This window comes from Erinaceus europaeus, chromosome 12 (genome assembly GCF_950295315.1).
Source record: "Erinaceus europaeus chromosome 12, mEriEur2.1, whole genome shotgun sequence".
Classification (NCBI taxonomy): Eukaryota; Metazoa; Chordata; class Mammalia; order Eulipotyphla; family Erinaceidae; genus Erinaceus; species Erinaceus europaeus.
In genome coordinates this window covers 2986266-3004028 of record NC_080173.1, presented here as the reverse complement: position 1 = coordinate 3004028, position 17763 = coordinate 2986266, and the positions used below count along the sequence as shown (strand labels likewise).

The window sequence follows — 17763 nt, the reverse complement described above, 5'->3', positions numbered from 1 at the left end:
TCTGATTTCAAGGCAAGATTTACTGCTTTACAAATACAAACATGATACTTAGTCTTAATAGAAAAATGGCATCAGATACACCCAGAATATTTTAAGCTTGCAGTTTGGCACAAAACATATGTTTTTAGGATCAGGGGAGCCTGGAAATACACTGTTAATGCATTTGGTACACAGGAATCCTCATCTAGATGGTATTGTTCTTGAATTATGTCCTTTAGTGATCTTTCAGTGTAAGACTTTAATCTTCATAGTTTTGACCCTTGTGTTTGACTTAAGGTACATTTCTTTCATGTCTTTGACTAGTGGACTGTTATATACAGAATTTAAAATGATGATGTTTTGAATATAAAATTTGGTTTGATATACGACTCCGAGTAGCATAAAGTTAAGCAGTTTCCTTTGTGTGTGTGTGTGTGAATCGTTTGTACTGAAGCATGTATTTAAGTTACAGTAATTAAAATAACCAACATGAAGCAGTGATCTGTCATCTGGACAGGTCTGTGCATTGAGTCGTGAGAATAACACGCTAATAAGGAGTAACCGCTAGGGAAGCATGTGCGAGGCTTATTGGGTAAAGAGAAAGTGACATCTTCCTGACGGGAGTCAGAACTGTGAAACTAGGTCACAAAGGAGCTGCGTGCCTTGTCCTAGGGAAGATCCCCTCGTGTGAAGAGAGATCTTCCTTGTGCTCACTGACTTCAAGTCTCCTATGACTCAGAAATGCCAGGATGGCCCTTTTCTTTCTCTTCCTTTCTTTCTTTCTTTCTTCCTTCCTTCCTTCCTTCCTTCCTTCCTTCCTTCCTCCCTTCCTCCCTTCCTTTCTTTCTTTGCCTCCAGGGATATCGCTGGGGCTCGACACCTGCACTGCAAATCCACTGCTCCTGGAGACCATTTTTCCCATTTTTGTGGTTGTCGTTGTTGTTATAGCTGTTGTTGGATAGGACAGAGAGAAATGGAGAGAGGAGGGGAAGACAGAGAAGGGGAGAGAAAGACAGACACCTGCAGACCTGCTTCACCTGCAGGTGGGGAGTCAGGGGCTCGAACTGGGATCCTTGAGCCAGTCCTTGCAGTTTGCGCCACCTGCGCTTGACCCGCTGCGCTACCTCCGGCCCGGGGATGGTGCTTTTCAAGGGCACTGCGTGTGAACTGCTCCTTGAACTCGCCCGTCCCTTTTCCGGTTGAATCTTCTCGCGTAGCTGCCGCTACTCCCGAGAAGGAGAAGTCCGTCTCCTGGCCGGACCCGCCCTCTCAGCACCTGCAGCAGCGCTGTGGGCAGCTGCCGCCGCTTATGGTAGATGTGTCCCATCACAATGGACCTGCTGCCTGGAAGAGTAACGAAAGTCAGACAAAACTTCACAAGGGGTGATGCAGGCTTCAGGTGTCTCTCTAGCTCTGGGTTTTTTGGGGTTTTTTTTTTATTCATTTTTTTTTTACTTTACTTTTTTTTTTTTAATCTTTCACTTATTTATTTCATAAAGACAGCCAGAAATCGGGAGGGAAGGGGGAGACAGGGAGAAAGACACCTGCAGATCTGCTTCACCACTTGCAAAGCTTAAACTGGGGCTTAAACCTGGGTGCTTGCGCATTGTAACATGTCCTCTCAACTTGGTGCTCTACCACCCCGGCCCTCTCCCCCTCTCTCCCTCCCTCTTCCTCTCAATGTCTGGCTCTCTCTACCCAATGAATATTGTGGGGGGAGGAGAAAGAAAGAAAGGAAGGAAAGGAAGGAAGGAAGGAAGGAAGGGTCAGGAGACAATCAAATGTTAGACCTTTAAGCAAAGTCTAGGCTGAGAGCTATCTTGCTGTACATGTTTAAACTCTGACAGCAGGTGAAAACAGCCTAGTGACATTGTTTTCAAATGCCCAGATAATCAGCCTGAAAACAGCCAACTTTATAGAATAGTAGTCCTAATCACAATTATTAGGATTTTCCAGAACTGGAGATTAGAAGTAAGGAGGTGAAGGACAACTCCAAATGGTTTCACTCATATGTGGAATATAGAGAGTTGTGTTTACAGATGTGAAACTGGGTAAGTGTGTGGGTGGGGGGAGGGCTCAAGTCCTGGAACATGATGGCAGAGGACCTAGTGGGGGTTATATTATGTGGAAAACTGGGAAATGTTAGGCATGTACAAAAAAAATGTGAAAAAAAATAAGTCAACCTATTTCTAAGACTGGCAGAACTCTAGTGGTTATCTGTGGGGGTGGGGATAGGAACACACCTTTGCTGGCAGGAGTGGTGAAAATAAATAAATAAATAAATAAATAAATAAATAAATAAATAAGGGGGATCTTCCAGAGCATATGTATAAAAAGATGGGTATTCTTTTTTATACATTTACTTATTATTGGATAGAGACAGAAAGAAATCAAGAGGGGAGAGTCAGGCGGTAGTGCAGCGGGCTAAGCGCACATGGCGCAAAGCGCAAGGACGGGCCCAAGGATTCCCGGTTCGAGCCCCCGGCTCCCCACCTTCAGGGGCTTCGCTTCACAGGCGGTGAAGCAGGTCTGCAGGTGTCTGTCTTTCTCCCCCCCTCTCTGTCTTCCCCTCCTCTCTCCATTTCTCTCTGTCCTATCCAACAACGACAACAACAATGATAACTACAACAATAAAACAAGGGCAACAAAAGGGAATAAATAAATATTAAAAAAAAAAAAATGACAAGAGGCAGGAAGTCCCCACAGTAGAGAAGTTGCCTCAGTGCTGGGGGGAAGGGGCCTCCAACCTGGCTGGTGCCTGGCAAAGCCGACACACCGTCCAAGTGAGCTTCTGCTGACTCACAAAGGAGCCTCTAAGCTCCTGAACAGAGACTTCGGGTCCCTGCTGGAATGCCTGCGGCACTCATTCCGTGTGTTAGCAAGTATTCATGAGTGCCCGCTTTGTGTTAACCCCAGTCCTTCCCACAGAGGGCTCGAACCTCAGGAGCGCCTCTGCAACCATGCCTGTCGTCTAAATTCTGTTCGTTTTGCAACTTCTGGGGAGAGTCCCCCCAAAATTAAGTGCTGTGGGGACCCAGCTGTGGGTATCCAACTAGCAATGGCGGCCTAGGAACACAGGGTCAGTCAGCTCTGTTTCAATACCGGGTTTCAGTTCTGGACATGGCTTAATGCAACTGGAGAAGTCTAGGGCTAGTACGTGAACTCTGGAGAAAAAGCCGTCGGGAGTGATGTACAGGCGGCTCATCTTGTACAGCCCGTGCCGGTCCACCAGCAGAGTCACCAGGCGAATCCCGGAGCCCAGCTCATCCACGTCGTGCACGATTCCGTTCACAGCTGCTCTCGGAAACGCAAACAGAGTTTGGAGAAATGCAGAAGCTCATTTCCTCGCTCTTCCCCGCAGAGCTTTAGCGTTATCATTATTATTATCATTTTTATTTTAACAAATCACGACATAGGGGGGCCGGGTGGTGGCGCACCTGGTTAAGCACACGCATGGCAGTGTGCAAGGACCCAGGTTCCGGGCCCCGCTCCCCACCTGCAGGAAAAAGCTTCACGAGTGGTGAAGCAGGGCTGCAGGTGTCTCTCTGTCTCTCTCCCTCTCTCCCTAGCCCCTCTCAATGTCTAATGTCTCTCTGTCCTGTCCAATAATAAATGACATTCTTTAAAAATAAAAGTTTTTTTTTTTTTTACCTGAGCACTGCTCAGCTCTGGTTTATGGCGGTGTGGGGGATTGAACCTGGGACTTTGAAGCCTCAGGCATGAGAGTCTGTTTGCATAAACATTATGCTATCTACCCCCTGCCCTATTTTATTTTTTTATTTCTTTGTATAACCATTATGCTATACCGCCACCCAAAGTAAAGATATTTTTAACACAGGGAAAAAAAATCAGGCCATAAAAAAATAATAAAATAATAAAAACCAGGCCATGATCCGCCAGGAACCCCGGCCCTGAGGGCGGGGCTCCCTGGGGGCGGGCCTCCCTGAGGGCGGGGCTCCCTGGGGGAGGGGCTCCCTGGGGGCGGGGCTACCTGGGGGCGGGTCTCCCTGAGGACGGGGCTCCCTGGGGGAGGGGCTCCCTGGGGGCGGGGCTACCTGGGGGCGGGGCTCCCTGAGGGCGGGGCTCCCTGAGGACGGGGCTCCCTGAGGACGGGGCTCCCTGGGGGCGGGGCTCCCTGGGGGCGGGGCTCCCTGAGGACGGGGCTCCCTGGGGGCGGGGCTCCCTGAGGACGGGCCTCCCTGGGGGCGGGGCTCCCTGGGGGCGGGGCTCCCTGGGGGCGGGGCTCCCTGGGGCGGGGCTCCCTGGGGCGGGGCTCCCTGGGGGCGGGGCTCCCTGAGGACGGGGCTCCCTGGGGGCGGGGCTCCCTGGGGTCGGGGCTCCCTGGGGGAGGGGCTCCCTGAGGACGGGGCTCCCTGGGGGCGGGGCTCCCTGGGGGCGGGGCTCCCTGAGGACGGGGCTCCCTGAGGACGGGGCTCCCTGGGGGCGGGGCTCCCTGGGGGCGGGGCTCCCTGAGGACGGGGCTCCCTGGGGGCGGGGCTCCCTGAGGAAGGGGCTCCCTGGGGGGCGGGGCTCCCTGGGGGCGGGGCTCCCTGAGGACGGGGCTCCCTGGGGGCGGGGCTCCCTGGGGGCGGGGCTCCGTGAGGGCGGGGCTCCCTGGGGGCGGGGCTCCCTGAGGACTGGGCTCCCTGGGGGCGGGGCTCCCTGAGGACGGGGCTCCCTGGGGGCGGGGCTACCTGGGGGCGGGGCTCCCTGGGGGCGGGGCTCCCTGAGGACGGGGCTCCCTGAGGGCGGGGCTCCCTGAGGACTGGGCTCCCTGGGGGCGGTGCTCCCTGAGGACGGGGCTCCCTGGGGGAGGGGCTACCTGGGGGTGGGGATCCCTGGGGACGGGGCTCCCTGGGGGCGGGGCTCCCTGGGGGCGGGGCTCCGTGAGGATGGGGCTCCCTGGGGGCGGGGCTCCCTGGGGGCGGGGCTCCCTGAGGACGGGGCTCCCTGGGGGCGGGGCTCGCTGGGGGCGGGGCTCCCTGGGGGCGGGGCTCCCTGGGGACGGGGCTCCCTGGGGGCTGGGCTCCCGGGCGGCCCCTGGTGGGCGGTGCCATGGAGTGGGCGGGGCCGGTGGGCGGGACTCACCGAACTCGCTGGCGCAGTAGGCTTCGCGCTCGTCCAGGTCACCGGCGCATGCGCAGTGCTGGGCGGCGTGCTCTCCCTCCGCGGGCTGAGCGCTGGGCCGTGGCGGCGCGGGTGTCGGGGGTGGCGCGGCGGCGCGCGCGCGGTTTGGGTGGGCCGGACGGCCGGGAGCTTCGGCGGGGCGCGCGGCCGGGAAACGCAGGTCGCGGGTGCGCGCGCGTCGCGGGTCGTCCTCCGGCGTGGGCCCGCGGCGGGGTGACGGGCGGTTCTCGGCCTGCCTGAGGCGCGGGCTAGGCGGCCGGGCGGGCGGGCGCGGGGCCTCCCGGAAGCCGGCGCGGTTCTCTGACGGCTCCGGGGACTTCCGGTGCCGCGGGTCGGACCAGGCGCGGGCCCCCGCTTCGGCTGCGTGTGGCGGGCGCGCGACTGCGGGGAGCGGCTCCTCCGCCCGGGCGCCGCCGCCGGGAGTCGGCTTCCTGCTGGGCGGCGGCGATGCTGCAGGGACGAGAGCGGGGCCGGAGCCGCCGCCGGGGAGGCTGAGGGGCTGAGGAGAGCGGGGCCGGAGCCGCCGCCGCCGCCGGGGAGGCTGAGGAGAGGACAGCGGGGACTGAGGGGCTGAGGAGAGGAGAGCGGGGACTGAGGTCCTGAGGAGAGCGGGGACTGAGGGGCTGAGGAGAGGAGAGCGGGGACTGAGGTCCTGAGGAGAGCGGGGACTGAGGGGCTGAGGAGAGGAGAGCGGGGACTGAGGGGCTGAGGAGAGGAGAGCGGGGGCTGAGGGGCTGAGGAGAGGAGAGCGGGGACTGTGGGGCTGAGGAGAGGAGAGCGGGGGCTGAGGGGCTGAGGAGAGGAGAGCGGGGGCTGAGGAGAGGAGAGCGGGGGCTGAGGGGCTGAGGAGAGGAGAGCGGGGGCTGAGGGGCTGAGGAGAGGAGAGCGGGGGCTGAGGGGCTGAGGAGAGGAGAGCGGGGGCTGAGGGGCTGAGGAGAGGAGAGCGGGGGCTGAGGAGAGGAGAGCGGGGGCTGAGGGGCTGAGGAGAGGAGAGCGGGGGCTGAGGGGCTGAGGAGAGGAGAGCGGGGGCTGAGGGGCTGAGGAGAGGAGAGCTGGGCCGGAGGGGGGGCTGCGCTGTGGGCAGGGCGGGTGCCGGGGTGCGGGAGACCGAGCTGACCTAGCCCGCACCTGCCATGGGACCTACGGCTGGAGAGGGTCGTGGGAAAGGAAGCCCCCGGAGCCGCGCGGGGACCACCCGTCTAGACGCTTAAAACTCGCACCTTGCAGCGCATCAGGACCCGGGTTCGAGCCCCTGGTCCCCACCTGCACGTGAGGGTCCCTCACCTTCATGAGGGGTGAAGCAGGCCTGCAGGTGTCTACCTCCCCCTCTCGATTTCTCTCTGTACCCAATAAATAATATTGAAATCTATACAAGTAAAATCTTTCAGGAAAGGAAGCCTCGCCCCCCACCTCTGGGCCAAGCGGAGTGCGGGGTCTAGGCCCCATCTGGATGGGAGCCACTAAGCCTTCCCCCACCACAGGAGGCCCCTGGGGACGGGTCTTCCAAGGAGCCTTTTTCAAATCTGTAGCTCTTTGGCCACGACCTGTTGGCTCCGGGACTAAACCGTGTGACACACGCCTCCAGCCCTTTCTTTAAACCCTCTACCGACATCCGCGTCAGAGTCTGGAGAGCGAGCGTTCACGTTACAGCTTCTCCTGACTGTTGGAGCGCCCCTGACAACCGGGCTGTTTGGTTTTCCCATCGTGTTTACCCTGGCATCTCGCTCTCCGCAGAGTCGAGTGGATTTTGATCCGGCCTCCCGGACACCGGTTACCAGCGCGACACAGCGAAGGAACGTCTTGCGGGCGCGCTGGGCAGGCAGAGGCACCGGCTAGGTGACGGCTAGGTGACGAGCACACACACCCCTTACACTTCGGCCCTCCTCAGCTGCACAGAAAGATCTGCGTGGCCTGACAGCCGTCTTTTCAAGTCTTAATGATTTCACCCGGTTCCACAGGTAGCCAGACGAGGCTGGGCAGCGCCCCTTGCCCGTGCACACCACCGTGCACAACCCTTTGCCTGGGTTCCAGTGCCCTCCAAACAGGCGCAAGGACCCGTCTTTAGTTTTCATTCTGTGGTTTTAACGGCTGGTTTTTGTGTGTGTTTGGTTGGTTGGTTTTTGCCTCTCTTTGACCGAAGAGCTTGGTCCGCCCATTGGTAGCCATTGCAACACTTCATTGAAACTGATCAATCTTGCCGAATTGATCATCTCCTTTAAAATCAGCTTTCACCCAGCAGTAAGAGCTGGGTAGAGTTCGTGTTTTTGCAAAGAGGTTGATTCTGACTCATTCCATACAGCGGGGTCCCCTCCACAGCTGAATAAAGTCCTGGCGGCTATTCAGTTCCTGGCTGTCAACTGTTGACCTCACGACTGCTTCCCCATAGCTATCACCATCTGTTGTCATGGGAGAGATTGTCTGATATTTGGGTTAAAGGCCACTGGAGTCACTCAATTTCCATGTGGAAAAATAACCCGAGGAAAATTGCCCCGTGAGGTGCGGAAGCTGTTTTTCCCAGCGATAGGGACTCACGCAGAACACCCGAGAAAAGCCAAACAAAAACGCCGCCCGCCCTGCAGAGAAGCCCGGCTTTCCGAACCCCTCGCTTCCTTCCTTTCGCTCCGCGCTTGCGTTCGCCAGTGTGCGTGTGCGTCCAGATTCAGGTGCTCCAAGGCCCCCGTTGGGGCCCGCAGGGGTGGGGGCGTCGGAGTCGGGCTACGCACCCAGCAGTGGGGTGGCCCTGGGGGCCCCACGCTGCCTGGCCCGCGCCCCTTTTGACACCTCGCTCCTCAGCGGCGCGGCAGCTACTTCAGTGCAGTTTCCTCCAGCCTGCTCGCCCGGCTCGCTGGGTCCTTTCTGTAGCTGGACTGGCTGCTCCCCTAGCAGACTGCCCACACCGCCTTGGGAGCACACTTTGGCTCTTTAGAGCACCCACACGGACTTGGGACCCTCTCCCGTCCCGCCTTTCACCGCACCCTGCCCCCAGCCCAGGTCCTTCCCCGGGGCTCAGCATTTCTTCGGCGCTTACCTTTTCTCTCGGCCACCGGGGCTTCGGGAGATGAGCCGACGAGCAAACAGAGGAGCCAGAAAGCTCTAGCTGTCATATTCGTAGCTGCCGCAGAGCCTGGGCTGGGGCTCTTTCTCTCCCCCACCCCTTCTCCACACCCCCACCCTCTCTCATGCTAATGAGGGGCAGCCTTTGGGGAAGAGGGGAGTCACTCTCCACAGACCACAGGAACAGAACCGGGCTGCAGGGATCTCTCCTACTTGCTAAGGCAGCCGAACACAGGACTCAGCGCGGCCCCCGGGGAAGCCTGTCCTGTGACCGGGAGACAATGACACCCTCAACCCCAAACTTTAAACAAGGGTGCGGGGAAGAGCGGCTGGGGCGACAAATAGAACGGGAGTGCTCAGGGGGCAGAAGGTTTTTGTTTTTTTTTTTTTTTTATTTTTTAGAATATTTATTTTCCCTTTTGTTGCCCTTGTTTTTTATTGTTTTTGTAGTTATTATTGTTGTTATTTATGCCGTTGTTAGATAGGACAGAGAGAAATGGAGAGAGGAGTGGGAGAGAAAGACACCTGCAGACCTCTTCACCGCCTGTGAAGCGACTCCCCTGCAGATGGGGAGCCGCGGGCTCGAACCGGGGTCCTTGCGCTTTGCGCCACCGCCCAACTCCCATAAGGTAGAAGTTATTTATTTATTTATTTATTTCCTTTTTTGTTGCCTTTGTTGTTTTTATTGTTGTAGTTACTATTGTTGATGTCGTTGGATAGGACAGAGAGAAATGGAGAGAGGAGGGGAAGACAGGGGGAGAGAAAGACAGACACCTGCAGACCTGCTTCACCTCCTGTGAAGCGACTCCCCTGCAGGTGGGGAGCCGGAATCCTTATGCCGGGCCTTGTGCTTTGCACCACGTGTGCCCGCTGCGCTACCACCCGACTCTCAAGGTAGAAGGTTTTTGTCTGTGGGTGAAGTCAACCACAAGTAGGCAGACTAGTACCTGACATGGCTTTGGTTTGTGGAAGAGAGGACTCCAGATGACAGAAAACCCACTCCAGGATGTGACCTGCAGTTTCTAGAGGCCCTAGGCTTGTTTGATTAAAATGTTTATTGCATGTACAGAAGAACCAGAGCAGAAAGGGGGTAGCTGTCACACAATGGTTTATTTCTCTCTCTCATCCCCACTACCCTATCAGAATTTCCTTCTAGTTGATTAGAGTCTTCAAACTTACTAGGGTGAAGATGAACAAAACACCTCCCTAGCCCTCTGCTGATGGTTCAGCCCAACACAAAGATCAGTCATCTTTCTCTTTTTAACTTTTGTTTTTCCCCAGACCACTGCTTAGCTCTAGTTTAAGGTGGTGCTGGGGACTGACACTAGGAACTGGGAGCATTTTGCATAGCCATCATGTGATCTCTTCAGTCCTTTTTCTTCCTAAGAAAAAAAATAAGGGCTGGGCTGGGGAGACAGCAAATGGTTCTGCAAATGACCTTCATTCCTGAGGCTCCTGTAGTCCCAGGCTCTATCCTCAGCACCACCGTAAGCCAGAGCTGAGCAATACTACGGTAGATATCTATCTAATATTTCTTTCTGTATATCTCTTATTAAAAGTAAGTTAGATATATTTTTTGTTATTTTTTTTTAAAAGATTCTATTTATTTATTAAAGAGAAACATAGGAGGAGAGAGAAAGAGCCAGACCTCACTCTGGTACATGTGCGGCTGGGGATTGAATTTAAGATCTCATGCTTGAGAGTCCACTGCTTTATCCACTGCGCCACCTCCCAGACCACACAGTTATATATATTTTTAAAAGGGCTGGAGTGAGGCCAGACGGTGGCACACCTGGTTAAGTGCATACTCTACTAAAAGGGCTGGGGCTAGGGAAATACATAATGGTTACGCAAAAGGATTTTCATGTCAGAGGCACCAAAGGTCCCAAATTCAGTTCCCAGCACCACCATAAACCAGAGCTGAGCAGTACTCTGGTAAACAAAAAGAAAGAAAGAAAGAAAGAAAGAAAGAAAGAAAGAAAGAAAGAAAGAAAGAAAGAAAGATGGTGGCACACCTAGTTGAGCGCACATGTTACAATGCACAAAGACCCAGGTTTGAGCCTCCAGTCCCCATCTGCAGGAAGGAAGCTTTGTGAGTAGTGAAGCAGGCTACAGGTATAACACCCTTCCCTCTCAATTTTTGGTTGTCTCTATAAAAATAAAGATTAAAGGGGGCCGGGCAGTGGTGCAGTGGGTTAAGGGCACAGAAGCACAAGGACCAGCTAAGGATACCTATTCGAACCCCAGCTCCCCACCTGCAGGGGGTCACTTCATAAGCTGTGAAGTAGATCTGCAGGTGTCTGTCTTTCTCTCCCCCTCTGTCTTCCCTTCCTCTCTCAATTTATCTCTGTCCTATCCAACAACAATGACAACAATAAAAACAACAATAACAACAAGGGCAACTAAAAGAAGAAAATAACCTCCAGAAGCAATGGGTTCATAGTGCAGGCACAGAGCCCCAGTGATAACCCTGGAGGCATAAATAAATAAATAAATAAATAAGGGAGGGGCAGTCAGTAGTGCAGCAGGTTAAGGATATGGGTTCAAGCCCCCAGCTCCCCATTTGTGGGTGGGGGTGGGTGTCGCTTTACAAGCGGAGAAGCAGGTCTGCAGCTGTCTATCTTTCTTTTACACTCTCTGTCTTTCCATCCTCTCTTGATTTCTCTCTGTCATATCCAACAACAATAACAACATAGTAACAACAACAATGATAACACGGTCAACAAAAGGGGGAAAATTTTTTAAAAAAAGAAGAGGCAAGGGTAGATAGCATGATGGTTATACAAACAGACTCTCATGCCTGAGTCTCCAAAGTCCCAGGTTCAATCCCCTACATCACCATAAGCCACAGCTGAGCAGTGCTCTGGTAAAAAATAACTAAGTAAATATTAAAAAAAAAAAAATCCAGACAGTAGTGTACTTCTTACCTTGTGGTTGGACCCAGATTTAAGCCTTCAGTTCCCACCTACAGGGGGAAGCTTCACAAGTGGTGAAGCAGTTCTGTAGGTATCTCTCTCCTCTTCATTTGTCTCTATTAAATGAATAAATAAGTAATTTTTAAAACCACAAATCTTGAAAAGATCCAAGAAGGATTCAGAGGACCTAGTGGGGGTTGTATTGTTATATGAGAAACTGGGGAATGTTATGGATGTACAAACTATTGTACTTACTGTTGAATGTAAAACATTAATTCCCCAATAATAAAAAACAAAAAGAAAGAAAAGAAAAAAGAAACAAAGGGAACCACCTAAAAAAATTCATTTACTGCTTTGACATGAAATTTTGAAACAGCTTTATATAATAGTCCTGACCTATTGGACCACTTCTCCACTCCTTCAGAATGAACAGAAAGACCATTCACCAAAGGAGGAAACAAGCTCACCATAGTAGACCCACAGTCTTACCAACATGTATCTCATTTCAACATCTTCAAATCCAAAAGGAAGGGGAAATTCATTGAGATGAAGGCATTTTATCAGAAGTATATGAACCAATACTGAGTTGCAGCTGCTGAAAGAAATAACAAACTTTGGCTGCACTAACATCTTATGTCTCAAAAATAATAGTGCAAATAGACTGGCCAGATTCCAAAGGGTGGAGGGGAGTGGAGAGTGAGAGAGATGGTGTTTTCCAGAAAGACACTGGAAAACTGTGGGAACACAAGGATGGTGAGAAGACTCAACTCCATTATGTTCAAGTTCTTCTAAAAAACAGAAACTGGGCAGCCTAGGTATAGAAAAGTGTTCTGTAAGGGTGGTGAACCCATTGAGTGCACATGTGACAGTGACCCAGGTTCAAGTTCCCCCATCGCTTCTCCCCACCTGCTGGAGGGGAAGTTGCAGCATCTATGCAACTGTATTATCAGTATCTCTCTTTCTTTCCCTTAGCTCTCAATTTATCTTTATCTGGTAAATACAAACTTTAAAAAGAAAAGAAAAAAATGTATATTTTGTTAAAGAGCCAGTAGGTGGATGTTATGAAGTAAATGATTTAATTTCAGCTTAACAAAGAACATTCTAGGGGACGGATGGTAACATACCTGGTTGAGTGCATATGTTACAATGCATAAGGACCCAGGTTCAAGCCTCTGGACCCCATCTGCAGGGGAAATGCTTTGCGAGTGGTGAAGCAGTGTTGCAGGTGTCTCTCTGTCTCTCTCCCACTCTGTTACCCCTTCCCTCTTGATTTCTGGCTGTCTCTGTCCGATAAATAAATAAATATAATAAAAAAATTAAACATATATATATTCTGCAGCCCAGAAGAGGGCGTAGTGACTTAAAGCAAAATATTTCCAAGCATGAGTTTAATCCCTGCCATTACGTATGCTAGAATTATGTTCTAGTTCTCTCTCTTTCTCTCTCTCTGCCCCATAAATGAGTCAGTCTTTTAAACCAAAAAGAGGGTGCCAGGAGGTAGCTCACCAGGTTAAGCATGCATAGTGTGAAGTGCAAGGACCCATGCTAGGATCTTGGTTCGAGTCCCCTGGCTCCCCACCTGCAGGAGGGTCACTTCGCAAGTGGTGAAGCAGGTCTGCAGGTGTCTTTCTCTCCCCCTCTCTATCTTCCCCTTCTCTCTCAATTTCTCTCTGTCCTATCCTACAACAACAGCAACAACAACAACAACTATGGAAAAAAAAATGGCTGCTAGGAGCAGTGCATTCAATTCATAGTGCAGGCACAGAACCCCACTGATAACCCTGGCGCCCCCCCAAAAAAAAAGCCAAAAAGAAAGAATGTTTTAACAACCAAGATATCCAAGAAAGTAGATTGCTCTGAAGGATTGTGAAAATGAGCTTCTGGGCATTGCAGAGATAATATTCCACACACAGTCGGGGAGATGGTGTAATGGTTATGCAGATTCTTCTGCCTAAGGCTCCAACGTCCAGATTCAGTCCCCTGTACCACCAAAAGCTAGAGCTGAGGAGTGTTCTAGAAAAAAATGTGGTCCAGGCAAGAGATGGTGCAGTGGACAAAGCACTGGACTCTTAAACATGAGGTCCTGAGTTTGGTCCCTGGCAGCGCATGTACCAGAATGATAACCTGGTTGTTTATCTCTCTTCTATCTTTCTCATCAGTAAATAAATCTTTTTTAAAAAAGGGGGTCTGGGTGGTGGCGCACCTGGTTGAGCACACATATTACAATGCACAAGGACACAAGTTCGAGCCCACAGTCCCCACCTGAGGGGGGAAACTTTGCAAGTGGTGAAGCAGTTCTGCACACAGGTGTCTCTTTCTCTCTCCCTTTCTATCACCCCTTCCCTCTTGATTTCTGGCTGTCTCTATCCAATAAATAAAGATAATAAAGTTTATTTTTAAAAAAGAAAAAATCATTCTGGGGCTGTGGAGATAGTATATTAGTTCTGCAAAATACTTTCTTTTGTGTTAAAATATTTTACTTTATTTCATTTTAATCAGGTAGATAGAAAAAGATACAGAGAGACGAGAGACCAGAGCACCATTCAGCTTTGGCTAAAGGTGGTACTGGGGATTGAACCTGGGACCTCAAACATGAAATCTTGGGGCCAGGAGGTGGCACACTGGGTTAAGTGAACATAGTACAAAGTACAAGGACCAACTCAAGGATCCCCACCTGTGGGAGTGGTCGCAGGTCGATTCGCAAGCAGTGAAGCAAGTCTGCAGGTGTCTGTCTTTCTCTCCCCCTCTGTCTTCCCCTCCTTTCTCTATTTCTCTCTGTCCTATCCAACAACAAGGACATCAACAACAACAACAATAAAACAAGGGCAACAAAAGGGAATAAATAAATATTTAAGAAATCTTTAAAATAAAATAGGGAGTTGGGCTGTAGCGCAGCGGGTTAAGCGCAGGTGGCGCAAAACACAAGGACCGGCATAAAGATCCCGGTTCGAACCCCGGCTCCCCACCTGCAGGGGAGTCGCTTCACAGGTGGTGAAGCAGGTCTGCAGGTGTCTATCTTTCTCTCCTCCTCTCTGTCTTCCCCTCCTCTCTCCATTTCTCTCTGTCCTATCCAACAACGACAACAACAATAATAACTACAACAATAAAACAACAAGGGCAACAAAAGGGAATAAATAAAAATAAAATATTAAAAAATAAAAAATAAAAAAATATATAAAATGTAGGAGCCAGGTGGTGGCACACCTGGTTGAGCTCATGAATTGCAGTGCTCAAGGACCCAGGTTCAAGTCCCTGGTCCCCACCTGCAGGGGGAAAGCTTTGCTAGTGGTGAAGTAGTGTTACAGGTGTCTCTCTCTGCCTCTCTCCTCTATCACCCCCTTCTCTCTTGATTTCTGGCTGTTTCTGTAAAACATAATAAAGATAATAAAAAAATTAATGTAATTTTAAAAAAAGAGCATATTACTCAGAGATACTGCGGAACAGACCCCCCTCAGCGTGATGTGGCCTGAAGGATACCCTGAGTTGGGTATGTTCATCCTGAGAGGAGCTGACTACCAGCTGATTGTCTGAAAATACACTGAACAGGGTCACCATGTTCTATAGTCTGGTGCTGAATTTTCCTCAACTGGAAACTCAGTCTGTCAGTGAGTCACAGTGGTGAGACTGATTCATGCTAACTAAACGCGTAGAAGGGAGATGTATAAACCCTCATGTAATTTATTATTTTGCATTGGTAAGGAGGGGGTAAAGGTAATTTAGAGGTCAAAATATTCCTCAGAAGTTTGCTTGCTGAGCACTTCTTCTTCTAGCGTTTGCCCTTCTTCCGTAGCCAGTCAACAGCGTTGAAGCTGCAGGCAGGTTACTCGTCTTCCTTTAGGTCCTAGGGGTCAAGTTGTTTATCTCCTCCACAAGAGCACATCCTGCTAGAGTCTGTGTGCCAGAGCCGGTGTTTCCAGTCTCTGGCCAATGCCAGGTAAATGCTGTACAGGCTGTGCTCTCGGGGCCCAGTTTGTATATGTCCTCAGCTCCCCTTCTCTCACTTGCTCTTTCTTTAAGTCAAGTGGAATAAAATTCATTAGGTTTAAGCTTTCTCAGTTACAACCACATCTCAGACATACTTGCTTGAGATTACGTAAATTCAAGTCACCCAGATCCATTCTGGGGTGTTCCCATAACTCTTCTGTTGCAGGAATGTTGTGAATGCCATGCAGTTCACACCCTGAAATATAGAGGCAGCTGGATGGGTCCCACGGGTACTTAGAGCCTCCTGAGGTGGCAGCAGCCTAGAAGAGTTTGCCAGGGCCCAAGGCTGGCTCTTAGCAAGCATGTGACGTGTAGACTGAGACCAACCTCAGAGTGGAAAGAAGCTGAGAGGAGCTCTGCAGATCAGGAAACCTGGCTTTTAATTTATATAAAAATCAGCTTGGATAGGTAGTCCTACAAGTGTCAGCCTGACCAGAATTCTGTGGCTGTAGTCAAGTCACATGTGGGAAGCTGAATTATTATCAGGGCTCTCAGTAATATGAACCAGGGCACAGGAAGCTTGTCATATGAGTGGAATGTTTAACAGTATTGATTTCCCATAGTCTAATGTGTCTGTTTCCATAATAGGGAGATATACTTGTCGGGTGGAAAAATCTAAGGACTGGGACCAGGCAGTGGCACACCTGGTTAAGTGCACACATTACAGTGCACAAGGACCCAGGTTCAAGCCCCTGGTCCCCACTTGCAGGGGGAAAGCTTCATGAGTGGTGAAGCAGGGCTGCAGGTGTCTCTCTGTCTCTTTCCCTCTCTATCTCCCCATCCCTCTCAATTTCTCTCTATCTAACAATAAATAAAAAGATTTTTTAAAATGTTAAAAAAAAAAAAAGAAGAAGATTTCCAGGAGCCATTTCTCTGCTTTATAGATGATAAGCTTTGAGACAACAGAACCCCTCAAGACAAATGTTAATTCCCCCCTGGGCAGGCCATTTCCCCTTAGGTAAACCATTTATCAGTAATCAAGTGAGTCAACACAAGTGAGTCAACACACAGTTTGGTTCCTGCCATTTGTTGCAAGGAACATTCCGCTCTGAAGTTTGCTCCCCCTTCCCCTCCTCCAGCACTTCCCCCCTCCTTCCCCAAAGCCTTATAATGTCTGTACACACAATAAAATTTAGAGCTTGATCAGAAACTTGACTTGCTCTCGTTCTTCGCGTCTCTTGTCCCTATCATTTCAGGTCTCATTGGGTTCCTAGCCCCTGCTCACCGCCCTGCGGGCCGGGGCATTCTGGCGCCCGAGCGTGGAGCAAAGAAGCCTTCTGGACCTAGAAACTCCGCTGATCGAGAGGGTAGGCCTACCCGAATTCACAGAGTCACCGCGGCCCGAGGGGGGTAACGCAAAGACTCGCAGAGATCGCCACGGAAATACCCGCCCGTGAGTCGCATCTGGGGAAGAGTGTCACAGCGGCTGAGGTAAGCAAAACCATGGGACATGAATTTAGCAAACAAGATTTATTCATTAAAGGACTCAAGGAGTCACTCAAGACACGAAGAAATAGGGTTAAAAAGAAAGAATTAAAGAAGTTTTTAGATTATATTAAAAATATTTGCCCCTGGTTCCCCCAGGAAGGCACTATATATGAGAAACGTTGGAGAATTGTTGATTGTCTTAAGGATCACTATCAATCTTTTGGTCCTGAACGTGTACCTGTTTCTGCCTTTTGTTACTGGAATTTAATTAATGATATCTTAAAAATCTATAATAATCACCCTGATATTAAAAACCTTATTACAGAGGGTGAAAAGGTCCTCCGGCAACTTTCTAGTCCGCCGTCCAGGACAAAGTCCCCATCCCCATGCCCTTCTGTGATTATTGATCTTGATACCCCAGTACCCAGTCAATTTGTTACTGGAATTTAATTAATGATATCTTAAAAATCTATAATAATCACCCTGATATTAAAAACCTTATTACAGAGGGTGAAAACGTCCTCCGGCAACTTTCTAGTCCGCCGTCCAGGACAAAGTCCCCATCCCCATGCCCTTCTGTGATTATTGATCTTGATCCCCCAGTACCCAGTCAAAATAAGAAGATCTAAGGACCTAACTGCCTTCCTCTCCCTGCCAAGTTCTGGTATTTTCAGTGTGTCTTTCCTCTAGCAAATATTTAACAAGTCTTGGGGAGTCTGGCGGTAGCACAGCGGGTTAAGCACAGGCTTCACCTTTTGATAACCTCATCTAAAGCTTATCATTTCTCGAAGCCCAAGCTCCATCCCAGTACCATAACCCGATTTAGGGCGTCAACATTGATTTGGGCGTGGGGTTGCCAAACGTTCAGTAGGGCAGAGTGACACCTTGCCTCAGCATGGTGAGGAGGCCCAGACAGTCCAAGGGTGGCAACAGGCTTCCAATGAAATGGGACCACGACCAATTTTCCTTGTGCACTGAGTCCCAGAACACTGACAAAGGAAAACAAAAACAGTCCTTCCAGCAGATTATTAGGGACCTTGTGGGAGGGGCCACATCCACTTCCTCTCCTGGGTTAGTGGACTGGTTGGTGCATTGTGTAAAGTCTGGGAATCACAATGCTAGCAGAGGTCTGCAGACAAGTCCGGCAACTGCTTAGACCAGAAGTCCCATCTGTCCCTGTGAGACAGCTCCGTACGCCCATCTGAGGGGCTGTTCACACCCCTCTTGTCATTGCAACAAGGGATTTTTGTTTTGTCTGAGAGCAGGGCTTCCCTTG

General features: G+C 51.0%; 1 protein-coding gene and 1 long non-coding RNA gene across 3 annotated transcripts; one reads left to right on the top strand and one right to left on the bottom strand.

The window, feature by feature from the left end:
- Positions 1–8343, bottom strand: C12H17orf58 (chromosome 12 C17orf58 homolog). Of its 2 annotated transcripts, none has more exons than XM_060202589.1 (4): positions 8135–8343; positions 5068–5556; positions 3082–3273; positions 1–1323 (listed from the first exon to the last, which is right to left on the bottom strand). In XM_060202589.1, the coding sequence occupies exons 1-4, from the start codon at positions 8208–8210 to the stop codon at positions 1127–1129; spliced, it is 954 nt and encodes a 317-aa protein (XP_060058572.1). In that variant the 5' UTR covers positions 8211–8343; the 3' UTR covers positions 1–1126. The 2 variants fall into 2 exon arrangements, with proteins under 2 accessions (XP_060058572.1, XP_060058573.1); XM_060202590.1 differs by lacking the exon at positions 8135–8343 and adding an exon at positions 6819–6940.
- Positions 6068–7448, top strand: LOC132541813 (uncharacterized). Its single transcript, XR_009552895.1, has 2 exons — positions 6068–6418; positions 6841–7448. It is a non-coding gene; the product is annotated as an uncharacterized LOC132541813 (long non-coding RNA).
- Positions 8344–17763: the final 9420 nt, after the last annotated feature.